We start from the raw sequence: 17,525 nt of genomic DNA, 5'->3' as shown, positions 1-17,525 counted from the left end.
ATGAGAGCCATCAATTGGAGCACCTGCGACAGTCCTAAATTCAGGCATGTTTCTGGCTGCGCTCAGTGTGCCAAGGCAACCAAGAGATGCTGCGAACATGAGACAGGAGTGACAGATACAAAGTTTATTGTAAGGAATTTAAAAGTCTCCGCCACGCCACCATCAGCCTGAGGGAGTCTGGCTACTCGCAAGTCGTGACACGGGTTTCAGCTCTTAAGGCTGGGCTCCTCAGGCCTCACAGGCCACGATGCTTGCGTGGAGAGGAGCCCCCATGAGGACTTTCCCCTCCTTGTCACATTGGCTGAGAAACCAGACTAGGAAAGGGAAGCAGTGGCCGAGCGCAGGGAGCAAACCCTAGCAGCAAAAGCACTGAGTCCAGACTCAGCAACTACCAGCCTCTTTATTCCCTAGGCATTTTGGGGGCGGGGGGGGGGTGTTTCTCTACACTTTACATCATGGAAAGAGGAAGCATCTGCCCAAGGACAGAGTTTTGGGCACTCCAAGCAAAGCCCCTAAGTGTCTCGGTCCTCGAGTGAATGGGGCCGAGCTCCCAATCGCATCAAAACGTTGCACAATCAACACAGCAATCACGGAATCCTGCTGCTGCATCCGTGACCCAAAGGCACGGAATGCCAGTCCCAGGGCGCCTGCGAAAATCTCGCCATGAAACCAAGTCTTTGGGCTGGAAGAAATGCAGGAGAAGGCGGCCCCAGCGCATCTGCCCCCTCACGCGTCGGGACTGGCTGATTTCGCCTGCCAGGGTTTTGCCTGCGGGGACAAAAGGCCAGAGGCTCCGCTCAGGAAGGCAAGATCTGAATTTAAACAGCTATGAACTGGGTGCTTTAAACAGTAACGTGTTTCTAGCTCACACCACCACTGCAGCATTCGGAAGCACGACCGAAGGGCCTGAAGGCCTTTAGAGGGCATGGCTGAGGAAGATTTTCAGGGATGAGACACGGGGTTTCTTGATTTCCTCATGATTCAGAGAGGAAGGGTTTAAGACGACTGTGCAACTGCTGATTGAGAAAGGCACCCGACAAGGACGCGTCTGAGAAGTAACACGGGTGGCAAGCAATCGTGACGCGTTTGCTCTGCAAGCAGAAATGGAGAAATGCCCCTTTCCTGCTGGCACTGGTTGAGACATAGCGCATACCGCCTAAACGCAAAGTAGACTTTCCTGAAAACACGGTTCTAAGCATATGAAATACGTGACGAAGTTCCATTAAGGTATCTCTGCTCAAGTGACGGCTGATAGCAGTTTTTACAAAGGATTCAGCTTCTATTGTGGAATTACTTTTCAAAACCTTTCCCAGGAGGTCATCAGTCAATTGCAGCCCTTACCTTAGAGTTACCGAAATGGGGGGGACCTGTAGGACTCCGTCCTCCTTCCTGTCTTATGCTGAAGGAGAAAAAACAGGGTTGAAATCTGAAACTTCACAGCTAACCGGTTTCTTAATTGATTCCAGGGATATCCATCCTGCTTTTCAGATTTCAATTTCTCCTCACCCCATTAAAACCCTCAACTAATGGAAAAGCGGCTAAACGAAGGTCATGCAGCAAAGCCGAAGCAGATGAAACTTTTCTCCAAGGTTCTTTTAAAGCGCCTCCCCTGGGAACGCACTCCCTCCTGCTCCAGTTAGCACCAGCAGGCTCAAGAGCAGAGCTTCCCTCCCACCCCCATCCCCGTTAGCCCGGAGCAGGCCAAATTTGCAGAATTCGTCACCGGGAAGACTCTAATTCTACTATAAATGGGAACTTGGAAAGCCGGCTCCAGGAAACCCTACCTTGGGCGAGTTGGAAGCGTGACGGGGAAGCTTGGGACGTAGCTGCTGGGAGGGAAGCCGAGGGAAGAGTGTCTGATGGGCAGAGGGGCCGCCCCAGGGTCACTCAGGCCTTGGCCCGGCGTTCTTCCTTCGGCGTCTCCCAGCTTCTTGGGCTTCCTTCCCTTGGCGAGAGCAACCGGATCCTCCCTTCTGTTGCTGGGAGAGGCCAGCTGAATGCGCCTGGCAGCCACCCCGTTGCCCTGGGAAGGGCTCTTCTGAGCAGGCTGGAAAGGCTTCTTCTGCCTGAGCTGCTCAAGATACAGAGGGGAGAGCTCGCCTGGAGCAGAAGGGAGCAGAGGGAAGACGTACCGGGGACAATGTGGGGAAGAGAGGACCACAGAGTTGAGTGCCCGAACCCACGGCATGAAACCACAGTCCATTCCTGCATCCCAGGAGGCGGCTAAAGGACTGAAAAACGCACATTCGCACTCCCTGCCCACTTCCCCACAGCCCAGTTTTGGTGAAAAGGAGACACCCATTCGCTTTGGGCCATGCTCAGGGCTATCCTCCCTTAAGGAAGCCCAGAAGGGTCCCACTGGCTCTCCAGCCTCCAGTCTGGGATCCACTGAAAGCCAGGGAGAATACCTTGGTGCCGGATGCGTCTCCTGGGAAGATCAGGTGACTCAGTGCCCGCGGAGCTTCCTGCGGCTGGAGCCCCTGACCACACAAGTGTTCTTCCTGCTGAGGGGGCGGTTGCTGGGCGCAAATCGCACTGGTCCTGGGTCAAGGGAAAGGGCTGCCAGTCACTGCCCACTTAGGGAAGCGAGCTGGCTTGCCAATCACGCCCCCCATCACAGAGCCAAGTGTGCTCCGGAGGGGCTTTGTGACTCTGTACCTGGTGGTGGAACAGGATCTCTTCTTCAAGCTGGACCCCGCAGAACTCACAAGGGAGCATGAGGCTGTCTTGGACGTCATGCTGGAGAGGAAACGTCTCCCCGCTGCCAACAGGACGGCCGCCCTGCAGCTGTCCCCACAGGCCGCCAAGACACGCAGCCGGCGGGGCCACATTGCTCCTCTTGCTGAAGGCGGCCAAGGCGCTTGCCGGGTTGCAGCCAGTCTGTTACGGGCAGGGCAGGAAAAGAGGCAGATGGTCCTCTTCTCTTAAAACCACTCCGGACGAACAAGGGCAATTGAGAGGCAGCTGGCGCGGGCGAAGTTGAATGTGGGTGGGGTGGGGAGATGGGGGGGCATTGCACCAACTACAGCCCCTCTTGCTGTTCTCTGGCTTTGTCCCCACCCCATTCCCGTGAGCCACTGCTGTCTGCCACCGGTAAATGGACAACTGCGGTTTAAGCAGAGCCACTGACAAATCCTTACAGCAAACCCTCTGCAAACATTAGGATGCAAATAAATGCGGCCCAGTAAGAAAAATGCTGTTTGCTACCCCCGGCCTCTAAAAGGAGTGTGCAGGGGCTTTAAAGACGGGCTGCATCTGTGCCCCTGCGGATTCCGAGACACCTTTTGAAACTGAATCCAAAGCACTGCACAGCCCAGACCATCAACGCTCTAACTGCTATCCAGAGGGGAAAAGGCCTGCGGATTCCCCCTTCCCTCAGCCCCAAAAGAATAGGCAGCCAGCCTACCTGGTGAAGGGTCAGTTCTCCCTCAGGGTACAGCTCCTCACAGAACTCGCAAGGCAGAAGGGTCTCAGCTGGAAGACAAAGGAGATGCCATTCCACCACTCGCAACCGGGCCCACCAAACTGCCATCATCGCTGCCTTCAAAATTGGCCACGTGCTAACACGCAACTCCTCTGCCAAGCAGAGTTAACCACCTCATACTCCTTGCTGAGAGCAGGTTTATGCTGCTCTTCAGTCAAAAAACAAAAACAAAAAAAAAACAAGCCCTCAGAGCGACTTAAGACAAATTGAGCCCAACAAGACACTCTGAACTTCCCCCCTTTTCCCCTAAATGACACAGCATAAAAAGTTAAAAGACAAGGAGGGGGAAGATGAAAAAAAGCAAGCTGAGTCAGCAACTTTTAAACGTTATACTGTAATACGCACAACGACTAGCGAGAACACACTCAGTTCCGGAAAAGGAGGTGGCCAACTGACCAGGCTGGCCCACGGAGCCAACGAGGTGCCCGTTCCCCTCTCCCTCTGCAACAGCCCCGGATGAGTTGCTGCTCACTACTTCTCCTCTGTTGCTGCATCATTTTCAGCCCTTTTCATGTAACCGCCTGCAACGGCCACAGCAGGAAAATCGGCCGCTCGGTTTCTTTCTGCAGCGCGCCCGTTCCCGTCCCTTAATCCAATAAGCGACGGCCAAGGCTGACGTACTTTTGGGCCCGCCCAGGATGTTAGCTGCCACCAGCAGATCTTGAGAGAAGTCCCTGGAGTTCTTTGCTTCGCCACAGTTGTCCGTCGGTCTGGTTGGGGGGGGGCAGATATTCTTCCAGAGCGCGCTCCGGAGCTCTGCCACATGGGGTCGACCAAAGCTATCTTCGTGCTGCAGGCTCAGAGCCAGCAGGTAATCCCAGCCGCAGCCGGGCCCTCCGTCCAGGGGCAGCGGGGCGGCTGACCTTTCCAGGTGGGCTTCAGGGAACAAACATGGAACAGTGTTAGAAACACACCTGCGGCGCCCCGTCCCATCACTGCCGTGCGGCAGCACAAGCACAAATGGGCAGACCCGCTTTCGAGGCCTTTGCCCGGAGAGTCCTCACCCTCTTAGTTCAAGAGGTGCGTTTAGAAGAGAACCCGCTTGGGTGAGCGGCATCTCTCGGAACCCTCAAAAAGAAAAAGGACAACCAGCGGGGCGTTTCGCTCTCGGGGCGGTTCTCACGCAATGCCTTTACCTCGGTTCAGACCTGGCGGGGACGGAACTCTGCCCCTCCGGTTGGACTCCTCACCCGAGAGCCAGCTGTGCAACAGGCTCTCTGGGAACCCGCTGCCCCTTGACGGCGACTCTCCCGAGGAATCTGGCTGCAGGACGTCCCTGATGGTCTGAATGTTGCGCAAAGCGGCCTCAGGGTTGAGATGAGGCTTCGCCTGCCCAACTGGCTCTCTCTCAGCCTTCTTTCCACAGTCGCTGAGGTGCGCATTCAGTTCTCGCAGCATGACGTTGCGGCTGCACCCACTGCATCGCTCAGTCCGGGCACCGCAATAATCTTCGTGGTCCTGGAGCTTGCTGAAGGCGAGCTCGATGTCACAGTGCCGACAAGCAACGGGCCGCAAGGGACACTCCGAAGCCTGCACGAAAAGGGCAGAAACAGCTTGTCGCCCAAGCGGTCTCGGCTGTCCTGTGACAGACACCTGAAAAGCAGGAACGAGTCTCAAGAGTCAGGGCCCTAGAGCGGGGGTCCTGAGGAGGGTTGCCATGGCCTCCAGGTACCGCTCAAGTCGCGTTTTGTGAAGTCAGGCACCGGCTGATCACAATAATCAGGTCCACAGAAACTTATTGTCGCAAGGGGCCTTGGAGGTCTTCTAGTTCAACCCCTGCTCAAGGCAGGAATCCTCAGACCATCCCAGACAAACAGCCATCCAACCTCGGTTTGAAACCCTCCAGTGATGATGGCACCCTGACTTCAGGAGGGAGGCTGTCCCGCCGCTTAGCATTGATTTATTCGATTTGTATGGCTGCCATCTCACAGATGACTCCGGGTGGCATACAAGGATTAAAAACACAAGAAACCACGACACATAGTCCCTGGTGCCCAAGGATAAATAGTTACCCCCATACACATTAAAAAGCCCTGTATTCTAAGGTTGGATCTCTCTCTGTAAAGCTCCCACCCTCAGGTTCTGGTCCTACCCTCAGGCATTAAGAAGAAATCCACAGCCTCGGCCCTGGGTCAGCCCTCCAATATTGGAGGTCTGCTGCCAAGTCTTCCTTTAGCCTTCCCTTCTTTAAGCTAAGCATATGCCATCAAACACGCCAATCCCTCCTGTTTCAGAAATAGATAGTTCCAGCTAATGTGGATGAGGAAGTAAACAGGATTCTTCTCAGTCAACAAAATTAATCTCACACTCAAAACATGCCAAGAAACATCTCAAAAAAATTAAGTGAACATGGTAAGATGAAGTACTGTTTTATGATAACAATATTTATTGTTATCATAAGATAGTTAAGTACTTCATGTATTTATATGTTCATTTACATTTATTAGATAAATAAGCAATACTTATTTAGGGTGGTTGGTGCCACTACATTTCTGATGTTCGCTTCCCTGTACTGTGGTATTCCATTTATGCTTTGCGTTAAGAAGCGTTCTTTTTTTAATTTTATGTTGTGATACAAGTGGCTATTTTATATGCCTGACTCAGGAGTACATTCCACCACCTTATAGGAGTTTTTTTTGTCCCCCTCGATATTTCAAAGGACAGAATCAGGCAATGGTCAGCTTACTCACTACATGGTCCTGTAAGAGTCCTCTGTCCATTCTCATGCTGCATTTACAGACAATCTAGGATTAAAAGAAATGCACAGATCAGAATAAAGTTTGCAGAATTAAATCTGCCTCACGTGGAAAGACACGCGGGGGGGGGACGTGGAGGAAGAGGAGGATCACCTGTGTGTGCTCTTGCTCCTGATGAGTCCTCATTTCTGCTTTCGGGAAGGACTCTTTGCAGACAGGACAGATCCCGATGTTCCGACTACAGTGAATCTCATGGATGGTAAAGTTTGCCAGAGGAATATCTTTTTTACTGTAAGAGGCACATGGACAGGGTGCGTTGCAATACCCTTTAAAAAAGGTTTTGGGACACACAGAAACACTTCCACAAGCCTGCCACCCTTTTTTAATCCATCTCCCTTCTGCAATCTGAAAAGCACAGGCATGAGTTGTTCAACCCAATGAACTCAGTGGGACTGGAAATGGCATGTTCATCTCATCTAAAAAATTTTGCACTTCAGATTTTCTAGGGTCATAATTTGAAGTGCAGTGCAGAATATCCAGATCCCCATCTTTGTGGGGTAATGACTTGACTGCTACTCCCTGGAGGAGAAGAGAGGGCCCTTCCCTCAAAAATGTGTGCCCTCCTTCCCAAGTCTCTTAAAAAAGAAAAAACAAGCTACCCACGTTCCTCTTGAAGAATGAGCAAGAACGAGGAGGGTCCAAGAGTTTAACATGCACAGAAGGCCCAGCAGCGCACTACAAAATGCAAGTAATCTGATCCTCCGGAGAAAGAGACACCCTTTTCATTCTCAGAACTAACAGGGCTTGGAAACAAAGGCCTCCAGTGACTTGAAGCCGACCTCTAGTCTTCCTGGCCTAGGATCTTTGTCTCAGACACCTCATCTGTACCACAGGATTCCTGTCCCCGAGTCACAGTGGAAAGGGGGCACAGATCATTTCTTCTGGGGTTTCTTGTCCAGGTAGAGGCAGAAGAATTGAGGTGAGAACAGAAATGAGACCTCCAAAGCCAACCGGTATAAATCAGCCCAAGCACACGCACACACGCACATGCCTGGCAAAGGACGCCTGACGAACAGCAACGTTCAGTTCCCAGCCCTTCTTTCTTACCAATTGCTACATAGCTGGGTTTCAGTTTCCTGTCCCGCCACTGCAGCCATCGCCCTGCTGTTCCAGGAACCTAGAAAAAGGACCATTGCTCTTGGCGTTCCACGAACAGGCCTACTCGGTGCTTCCTCCCTGCTCTGAGAGTCTGGCATTACCCACAAGGCCCTTCTGACAACGGGACCGCACAGAAGCCTATTTGGTCACACAGCGGTCCAGACAGAGGCTCAGTGGCAAGGCAGCCGGTTTACCCAGTGGCAAGCCTCGCCGCTGCCTGGCAATTTGTACTCCCACACGGGCCAGAGCTGAAACCAGAGCACAACCCACTGAAAACCCACCACTCTAGACCTCTGCCCCACTGCCCATTGTCTTGCAAATTCTAGAATCTACCGGGCACCTCGGACATTCTTCCCCAGGCCAGGGTTTCTCCTCACCTCTGCCAAGGAACGAGGAGGGCGAGTAGCTTATCGCCCAGTTCCCTCTCAGCCCCATCTTTACCAGGGAAACACCTTCAGAATCCATTTCTCGGCATGGAGACCCTGAACCTACTTACCCAAAGTGACTTCAGTGGGGGAAAAGGCCTTCTAGAGGTCTCTTCGAAAAGACTTCAGGCTTGGGTCTCTGCTTGCTGAACCTGGAGAAGGGAAACAAGACCTGCGGGCTGCTTCTTTTCTCCTCCTTTGGAAACACCAACTATTGCAAAGCCACCTGCCCTCCTCCTGTCTGCGGGAGAAAAACGTCAGGACCATCTCCTTGGGCGAGGAAGGCCCCTGGGTGACTCTGCTCGTCTGCTGCGACAAAACCCGAGACACGCCGAAGCCCCCCGGGGAGAGGCGGGCCGCGGGCGTTCGCGGGCCAGGAGCACCGGCGCCCGGTGGGCGAGGCCCCTCTCGGGGAGGAAGGCGGCCGCGCCCAGACCCCGCCCCACCGTTTCCACCGCGGCTCCCGCCCGCCGAGAAGGGAGGAAGCGCCTCCGCGGCCCCTCGGGCGACCCGGCAGCTCTGCGGGCCGGAACAGCAGCTGGCCCCGCGCCCCCGAGCAGCGCGGATCCGCCTGGGCAGAGGCAACCGGGTCGGGTGGGGTGGGGTGGGGGCGGGGGCGGCAGCTCCCGGACAGGGCTCGGAAGAGAGGCTGCTGCCGCCCCCGGCCTCCCCGGCAGGGTTGTTGTAAGGGGGAAGCGCCGCGGGCGCCCCTGCCCCCAGCCCGCGGAGAAGTCCTCGCCTTCCCCCGCTCCGGAACGCAGCGCAGCGCAGCGCGGCGGGAGGCCCCCCCCCGCCCCGTGGAGAGCTCCCGGGCCGCCGCGCGCCACCGCCCGCTCACCGGCCTCCACCGGCGCCGCCTCGCCCGCCCGCGCCGCCGTTGCTCCCCGCCGAGCCGCGACTGGCGGACGGCTCCGCCGAGCGCGCCGCCCATTGGCCCGCAGGCCTCGGGGCAAAGGAGCGCCCACCCCCCCGTCCCCGGCCACGCCCCCCGCGCGTCACGGCGCTCCCCGGGCCGGCCCCGCGCGCAGCGTTCCCCGCCCCCCCCGGCAGGCGCCCGGGGGAGCCGAGCTGGCGGCGGCCGCGCTGCGCGCCTCCTTCGGGGAGGGGAGGGGAGGGGAGGGAAGGCGGGCGGGCCCGGCGGCGCCCCGGCCCGGCCCGGCCCGGCCCATCCCCGCTGGCCCCGTCGAGGGCGACGGAGCCTGAGCTCGAGGACGCGCCCGCGGCCTCTCCGGCCTGCTGCCTTCCCCTTCCCGTTTCCTCCAGGAGCCCACGGCCCTCGTTCCACCCGGCTGCCCAGCGCTCCACGAGGCGGGGGGCGCCTGAATTACGCGCACCGGGAGGGAGGTTCTGTTTTCCGAAGTCCCAGCAGATCGCCAGAAGGGGGGGAAAGAGCGAGAGATATATATACACACACGCGCACGCACACGTACATAGAAACTTACACAACCGAAGTGCTGAGCCAAGAGCGCCCATTCATAAATTAGTTACGTGTGTGCACAGGTATGCATTCACCGCACTATTCCCTTCTGGGGTAAGCGACCTGATGCGAAGGGTGAGCGTCGGTCAGCAGAGGGAATCGGGTGCGCTGAGCGGGCCAGGACAGGCCTGAGAACAGCCTCCGCGCTAGCCAGCGCGGCTTGCACAGAAGAGCCGGAACTTGGGGTAAAACCGGGCGCCGGCGGGGCTTCCGGCACGCTGGGCAACCCGGCTGTCCTGCCGTATTGTCAGGGAGTGCTGTTGCGCGGGGCAGAGGTACGGCTAAGGCTGGTAAGCGAATCTAAATCTTCTCCATCCTACTAAAAAAACCCTCTCACACACTGCTCAATCCTGCCATTTCAGGACGGCAAAGCCAACAAAAGGCCTCCGCGGCTCACATACTGAAAACGAGCCTCATCCAAGGCGGCTCCGGATCATGGCCTTTCATAACGGAGAGGATCTCAGCAGGCACCAAAAATAAGCAAGACTACACATAACAGGCTGAACTCATGTTCCGAGGTCAACGGAGGGCGGTTCTGACTCCTCAACTCCATCTGCAACAACACAGCACACAAAAAGGAACGAAGCTGCATTTGCGTTTCCACAAGCGTGGTGATGACCCACCACACAACCCAAAGCAGAGAGACGCCCGGGCAGGGCAAGCAAGGTGCCTTTTCTGTCTTTGGACCAGGAAAACCAGGGGAAAGCGCGAACGCAGTCCCCCACTACCACAAATTATGCAGTCGAGTTTCCCGCATTTGGGGAAATCGCAGGGGTCAGCACACCCGGAGTGCAATGGATGAGCCTCACCCTGGGAAAACCACCTTCATGATCATGGTGTCTCCCCTGCCAGGTAAGTATGAGTTGGAGGGGCACGGCTGCCCCCGTGCCCCTCCTCGCCTCTGCCCCCAACCTCACGGTGATTCTGCCCGAGGATCTCCAGCAAGCTCGGGAAGGCCCGGCCGAGATCCCGCCTCCCCCCAGCTTGCTCGCAGTGTGTTGGGGTTCTATGCAAGCCCAGGTTTGCACCCCATTTTGGGCTCCCACAATGCCTTCGTGTGCAAGGATTTGCATGTCTGTCTGCGTCCTTCTGCAATCGTCCTGCCTCTGCTACGTGACTAGACTTTCTATTGGTGCTACGGGGGGGGGGGGGGGGGGGAGGGACCGCCAAGATGTCTTGCTGTGCTCAGATTCTGCGGGGAACGTGCTGCCCTCGCCCTCCTTCGCTCTTCGACCGAATTGGCTGTGCGAGCCACAAATTGAACAAAGGTCACTTTCATGCATTTTACTTCCACTCGCTGCTCAGTGAATTTTTGAAGCAACACAGTATTGTGCGTTGTAATTTGCTTCCTTGCAGTCTTCTTGAAGGAAGAAGAAACTGTTGCTATTGGCAATTTCCCACTGTCAGATCGCTGTATCCATCAGCTTGATTTTGACTGCTTTTTTTAAAGCACAGACTGAACGTGACGAAAAATATTGGATCAGAGTTTACGCACACCTCCTTACTTTCAGTTTACCTACTTTTCTTCCGTTCTCCTATTTTCCCATCTGCTGTCAATTTTTGCACTTGAAAGGTTCCTGAGGCATGAAATTATAGACACTGGCCCCTTTCACAAAGCCTAAGAAAAGATGCTTCAGCAAAGGATTGTTACCCTGTCGTGGTGCTGGAGCTTGAGCACCTCAGTGATGCCATGAGCTAAACCGTGAAGGGCCACCCAAGACGGGAAGGTCATGACAGAGAGGACAGACTAAATGCGATCCCTGGGGAAGGTCATGGCAACCCACCCCAGTATCCTTGCCGTGAAAACTCAATGGATCAGCACAACCAGAGATGTCGGTATACCATCGGAAGATGAGACCCCCAGGTCGGAAGATGCTCAAAATGCTACTGGGGAGGAACAGAGGATGAGCTCAACTAGCCCCAGACGTGATGACGCAGCTAGCTCAAAGCCGAAAGGACGGCTAGCGGCCGACGGTGCTGGTGGTGAACGGCAAATCCGATGTTCTAAGGATCAACACACCATTGGAAGCTGGCATGTAAGATCTATGAGCCAGGGCAAATTGGATGTGGTTCTTGGTGAGATGTCAAGATTAAAGATAGACATTTTGGGCATCAGTGAACTGAAATGGACTGGAATGGGCCACTTCACATCAAATGACCACCAGATCTACTACTGTGGACAAGAGGACCACAGAAGAAATGGAGTAGCCTTCATAATTAATAGTAAAGTGGCTAAAGCAGTGCTTGGATACAATCCAAAAAACGACAGAATGATCTCAATTCGAATTCAGGGCAAGCCATCTAACATCACAGTGATCCAAATATACGCCCCAACCACAAATGCTGAAGAAGCTGAAGTAGAGCAGTTCTATGAGGATCTGCAGCACCTACTGGACAACACACCTAAAAGAGATGTTATTTTCATCACAGGAGACTGGAATGCTAAGGTGGGCAGTCAAATGACACCTGGAATTACAGGTAAGTATGGCCTGGGAGAACAAAACCAAGCAGGACATAGGCTGATAGAATTTTGCCAAGACAATTCACTCTGCATAACAAACACTCTCTTCCAACAACCTAAGAGACGGCTTTATACATGGACTTCACCAGATGGACAACACCGAAATCAGATTGACTACATCCTTTGCAGCCAAAGGTGGCGGACATCTGTACAGTCAGTAAAAACAAGACCTGGAGCTGACTGTAGTTCAGATCACGAACTTCTTCTTGCACAATTTAGGATCAGACTAAAGAGATTAGGGAAGACCCACAGATCAGCTAGATATGAGCTCACTAATATTCCTAAGGAATATGCAGTGGAGGTGAAGAATCGATTTAAGGGACTGGACTTAGTAGATAGGGTCCCGGAAGAACTCTGGACAGAAGTTGGCAGCATTGTTCAGGAGGCGGCAACAAAATACATCCCAAAGAAAGAGAAAACCAAGAAGGCAAAATGGCTGTCTGCTGAGACAATAGAAGTAGCCCAAGAAAGAAGGAAAGCAAAAGGCAACAGTGATAGGGGGAGATATGCTCAATTAAATGCAAAATTCCAGAGGTTAGCCAGAAGAGATCAGGAATTATTTTTAAACAAGCAATGCACGGAAGTGGAAGAAGACAATAGAATAGGAAGGACAAGAGACCTCTTCCAGAAAATTAGAAACATCAGAGGTAAATTCCAGGCAAAAATGGGTATGATCAAAAACAAAGATGGCAAGGACCTAACAGAAGAAGAAGAGATCAAGAAAAGGTGGCAAGAATATACAGAAGACCTGTATAGGAAGGATAACAATATCGGGGATAGCTTTGACGGTGTGGTCAGTGAGCTAGAGCCAGACATCCTGAAGAGTGAGGTTGAGTGGGCCTTAAGAAGCATTGCTAATAAGAAGGCAGCAGGAGATGATGGCATCCCAGCTGAACTGTTCAAAATCTTACAAGATGATGCTGTCAAGGTAATGCATGCTATATGCCAGCAAATTTGGAAAACACAAGAATGGCCATCAGATTGGAAAAAATCAACTTATATCCCCATACCAAAAAAGGGAAACACTAAAGAATGTTCAAACTATCGCACAGTGGCACTCATTTCACATGCCAGTAAGGTGAAAGATCCTGCAAGGTAGACTTCAGCAGTTCATGGAACGAGAATTGCCAGATGTACAAGCTGGCTTTAGAAAAGGCAGAGGAACTAGGGACCAAATTGCCAATATCCGCTGGATAATGGAAAAAGGCAGGGAGTTTCAGAAAAACATCTATTTCTGTTTTATTGACTATTCTAAAGCCTTTGACTGTGTGGACCATAACAAATTGTGGCAAGTTCTTAGTGGTATGGGGACACCAAGTCATTTTGTATGCCTCCTGAAGAATCTGTATAACGACCAAGTAGCAAGAGTAAGAACAGACCATGGAACAACGGACTGGTTTAAGATTGGGAAAGGAGTACGGCAGGGCTGTATACTCTCACCCTACCTATTCAACTTGTATGCAGAACACATCATGCGACAAGCTGGGCTTGAGGAATCCAAGGCTGGAGTTAAAATCTCTGGAAGAAACATTAACAATCTCAGATATGCAGATGATACCACTTTGATGGCTGAAAGTGAAGAGGAACTGAGGAGCCTTATGACGAAGGTGAAAGAAGAAAGTGCAAAAGCTGGCTTGCAGCTAAACCTCAAAAAAACCAAGATTATGGCAACCAGCTTGATTGATAACTGGCAAATAGAGGGAGAAAATGTAGAAGCAGTGAAAGACTTTGTATTCCTAGGTGCAAAGATTACTGCAGATGCTGACTGCAGTCAGGAAATCAGAAGACGCTTAATCCTTGGGAGAAGAGCAATGACAAATCTCGATAAAATAGTTAAGAGCGGAGACATCACACTGACAACAAAGGCCCGCATAGTTAAAGCAATAGTGTTCCCTGTAGTGACATATGGCTGCGAGAGCTGGACCATAAGGAAGGCTGAGCGAAGGAAGATCGATGCTTTTGAACTGTGGTGTGGGAGGAAAATTCTGAGAGTGCCTTGGACTGCAAGAAGATCAAACCAGTCCATCCTCCAGGAAATAAAGCCAGACTGCTCACTTGAGGGAATGATATTAAAGGCAAAACTGAAGTACTTTGGCCACATCATGAGAAGACAGGACACCCTGGAGAAGATGCTGATGCTGGGGAGAGTGGAGGGCAAAAGGAAGAGGGGCCGAGTGGAGGGCAAGGTGGATGGATGATATTCTAGAGGGGACGGACTCGTCCCTGGGGGAGCTGGGGGTGTCGACGACCGACAGGAAGCTCTGGCGTGGGCTGGTCCACGAAGTCACAAAGAGTCGGAAGCGACTAAACGAATAAAAAACAACAAAGAAAAGATGCACCAATTGAAAAGCAGATACTGCTGACCCTGCAGGCACTTCAGAACTATCCCCATTTTAAGTTCTGTATCGCTTTCCCATGCAACTCAATATGATGGAATTACGATATTGAATCCTGCGAACAGTCCAAGCTCTCTCACCTCTAACGAGTTTAAATAATAAGACAGCAAGAAAATCACTACCACAAAACACAAGATTGCTTTTCTGTCTTTGGACCAGGAAAACCAGGGGAAAGCGCGAACGCAGTCCCCCACTACCACAAATTATGCAGTCGAGTTTCCCGCATTTGGGGAAATCGCAGGGGTCAGCACACCCGGAGTGCAATGGATGAGCCTCACCCTGGGAAAACCACCTTCATGATCATGGTGTCTCCCCTGCCAGGTAAGTATGAGTTGGAGGGGCACGGCTGCCCCCGTGCCCCTCCTCGCCTCTGCCCCCAACCTCACGGTGATTCTGCCCGAGGATCTCCAGCAAGCTCGGGAAGGCCCGGCCGAGATCCCGCCTCCCCCCAGCTTGCTCGCAGTGTGTTGGGGTTCTATGCAAGCCCAGGTTTGCACCCCATTTTGGGCTCCCACAATGCCTCGTGGTGCATGTATTTGCATGCGTGCTTGCGTCAGTCAGCCACTACAGCAAACTTAAGGAAGGGAGGGTTCACGAGGATTCTCCTCTTCGTAGCCTGCAGGGAATTTGGTCCACGCTCCAACTGGCAGCATCAACCTTATCAACTATGCAAATGTTACCTTTTGATCACGTTAGACTGCAACCTGATCGCTCTCAAACAACTCAATTCCTTTGGAATACTATGTTTTCTCACAGCAGTATTCTACCCGTGGATTTCAGCGCAGAAGCGTTTACTGAAGGAGGGAAAGCAGCTGAAACAACCTGCCTAACGTTTCTCCTTGATCTCCAAAGAACTATCACTTCAGAAACCCAACCTTTAACGTTATTAATATATGTTCTTTTTCAGCGAATCCAAGAGAACCCCAGGAGGTCCTTTAAAAAGATGCAGCTCTGCTTATCAGGCTAGTAGAATTTCTGTGTCCAAAACGCTCCGAAACAGAACATGACGAGGTCTGCCCTCCCCCTTCATGCCGTTTTGGGCTTCTTTGTCTCTAGCTAAAAATACTCAGAGCTCTAGTGCATCTTTTAATATTCATGCCACCTTTCCTCCAGAATTCTCAGAGAGCCAATGCAAGGAAGGAATAAAGCATCAAAATAAATTAAAAACCAAAGAACTGAAAGGGAAGAGCAGATGACACACAATTCAGCCAAGGCACATTTCTTTACATCTGAAATACCCAGGGAAACAGAAAGGCTTCCTCCTGAAACTTAAATGACATTAGATCAGTGCTTGCGTGATCTCTACTAGCAGCCTAGCCTCTTTCCCTGGTCATCAGTTCCTTCCCCTTGGGCGAGAAAGATGCTGAATGCCTTCCTGTATCTATATTTCGCTTCCCAACTGAGCATAAATCTAAATCTGCAGCTCTCAACTTGAGATGGGAATGCTACTGGATAGGAATCGCTTATAAAAACTAAATAAATACTAGACAAGAAGGAATTTTTTACTAAAATGATCAATAAATAATAGGCACAAGAAACACAGCTTCTTTTCTGTCTTTGAACCAGGAAAACCAGGGGAAAGCGCGAACGCAGTCCCCCACTACCACAAATTATGCAGTCGAGTTTCCCGCATTTGGGGAAATCGCAGGGGTCAGCACACCCGGAGTGCAATGGATGAGCCTCACCCTGGGAAAACCACCTTCATGATCATGGTATCTCCCCTGCCAGGTAAGTATGAGCTGGAGGGGCACGGCTGCCCCCATGCCCCTCCTCGCCTCTGCCCCCCACTCCATTGTGACCACAGCTCTGCACCTTCCCGTCCTGCAGAACAGGCATAATCATAACGTAATAGTCAAGCAGACTTGCTGAGTGGGATCCAAGAAGGAAATCCATCTTCTGCCCCTATCCTCAGCCTCCCCAGTTTGCTACCACAATGCTGTGTTGCAGCTAATCTGCATATATGCCTATGCAGATTAGCCTCGCTTAGTCTTCTCTTTGAGCTGCCAGGCAGCAAGAACAATGCCTTTCTTCTCAGGCAATGACTTGCATCCTTCAGTTTTTTACCTTCTGAATGCATGTTTTTTTTAAATGGTTTCAGTGGAAGAAACGACCTGCCTGCATATTCAAAGGCTGTTTTGTATTTTATATCTTGGTGAAAATTTTCCTGATCTATCAGCAGCTCCAGTCCGTACTGAGGACCATCCATTATTTCTTTGTTACAGCTTAAAAGACACACGTCGTCTTCGCAGAATGGACTATTTTAGAAAGGCTTTTTATATCTGTTGGTCTCTTGTCTTGCTCTACTGTAAATCACTTTAACAACCAATGATTAAGCCTGTGTCTCCATGTTGGTTCTCTAGTGTTAACACTCAAAAAAAAAATCACTCAGCACATTGCCAGAGAGAGGAAAACTTAAGGCACAGCCGCTGACCGGTTGTATTTTCCAGTCTGTGCTGGGCAGCAATTATGGGTCTGGAAATTTATATAAGAACTTTAGCCTTTAGTGGCAGCTAGGGAGTTAGATCTTCCACAACAAAATTTCTCCATCTCTGGCTGTTTGGGGAAGAAATGATTTCAATAGAGTCCAGTCATAGAACTCCAATATATTGGATGGTTGATCCACATTCTGTCCCACAAATCATCTCCCATTTCTTCCTCTTACTCCTCCTGTCTCCATTTATCTCTGCTTTGGGTTATCTTCCCTATGTCGTCTAAGTTCATTTAAGATATTCCTGTGTGGCTCTTGAAAATATTCTCTCTCTCTCTCTCTTTTCTTTTTTTTTGAGATTATATACTCATCAGAATAGACACCTGTCTTTTTTGGGTTAAGATACATGTGCATTAATGATGAAACTGAAAGGGCAACAGCCCTGAAAGTATACCTAGAATTTGGAGTCTTATCTTCACCACCATTCTGTTGAACAGAATCTATTAGATAAAAGCTGCAGCATTTTCATTGGCCAGCTTGCTCAGAATTATATGTCTTGGTGTTTTCACACACACACCCCAGATTGACCCATCTGCTCTGCAGCCTTTGGAGAACAGACAAGAGCTCAGCAGTCCACCTATCCTCTTTCCCAGAGGCATCCAAATAACTGAATTCATACGGCCATTTCACTGGGCTGCCAGATCATCTTACCTGTCTGTCACAAAGGAGGATTCTCTGCAGGTAAAGGTCTTGGCTTGGGCCTTTATGGAGATGTACTGGGGAAGGCGCAATTGAAACGGATTCTGAAAATACAAAAAGAAACTCAAATTAGCGTTACCTCCCAGCTCCTAAACAGGTGGCAAGTTTAATTCAGTACTTCTGTAATTGTTTTCCACCCAACCATATGGTCTCTTACTTAAAAGAAAACAAAACATCAGCT

At 51.6% G+C, this 17,525-nt stretch overlaps 1 protein-coding gene and 3 non-coding genes across 8 annotated transcripts; all 4 read right to left on the bottom strand.

The window, feature by feature from the left end:
- Positions 1–105: 105 nt before the first annotated feature.
- On the bottom strand, positions 106–17,443 carry TRAFD1 (TRAF-type zinc finger domain containing 1). Of its 5 annotated transcripts, none has more exons than XM_063315427.1 (12): positions 17,297–17,443; positions 7,288–7,357; positions 6,334–6,469; positions 6,175–6,228; positions 4,621–5,014; positions 4,106–4,360; positions 3,407–3,474; positions 2,659–2,880; positions 2,409–2,541; positions 1,785–2,100; positions 1,342–1,399; positions 775–1,156 (listed from the first exon to the last, which is right to left on the bottom strand). In XM_063315427.1, the coding sequence occupies exons 2-12, from the start codon at positions 7,335–7,337 to the stop codon at positions 917–919; spliced, it is 1,926 nt and encodes a 641-aa protein (XP_063171497.1). In that variant the 5' UTR covers positions 7,338–7,357; positions 17,297–17,443; the 3' UTR covers positions 775–916. The 5 variants fall into 5 exon arrangements, with proteins under 5 accessions (XP_063171499.1, XP_063171497.1, XP_063171498.1 ...); XM_063315428.1 differs by lacking the exon at positions 17,297–17,443 and adding an exon at positions 7,835–7,921; XM_063315429.1 differs by lacking the exons at positions 775–1,156; positions 17,297–17,443 and adding an exon at positions 106–768 and having other exon boundaries at positions 7,288–7,398.
- LOC134505997 (U1 spliceosomal RNA) lies at positions 9,937–10,100 on the bottom strand. The gene has a single exon (XR_010068764.1). It is a non-coding gene; the product is annotated as a U1 spliceosomal RNA (small nuclear RNA).
- Positions 14,323–14,486, bottom strand: LOC134505996 (U1 spliceosomal RNA). The gene has a single exon (XR_010068763.1). It is a non-coding gene; the product is annotated as a U1 spliceosomal RNA (small nuclear RNA).
- On the bottom strand, positions 15,730–15,893 carry LOC134505993 (U1 spliceosomal RNA). Its single transcript, XR_010068760.1, has one exon. It is a non-coding gene; the product is annotated as a U1 spliceosomal RNA (small nuclear RNA).
- Positions 17,444–17,525: the final 82 nt, after the last annotated feature.

Source organism: Candoia aspera, chromosome 15, assembly GCF_035149785.1.
Source record: "Candoia aspera isolate rCanAsp1 chromosome 15, rCanAsp1.hap2, whole genome shotgun sequence".
NCBI classification, from domain to species: domain Eukaryota; kingdom Metazoa; phylum Chordata; class Lepidosauria; order Squamata; family Boidae; genus Candoia; species Candoia aspera.
Note: the sequence above shows the minus strand (reverse complement) of the source record. Positions and strands in the feature narration are given on the sequence as shown.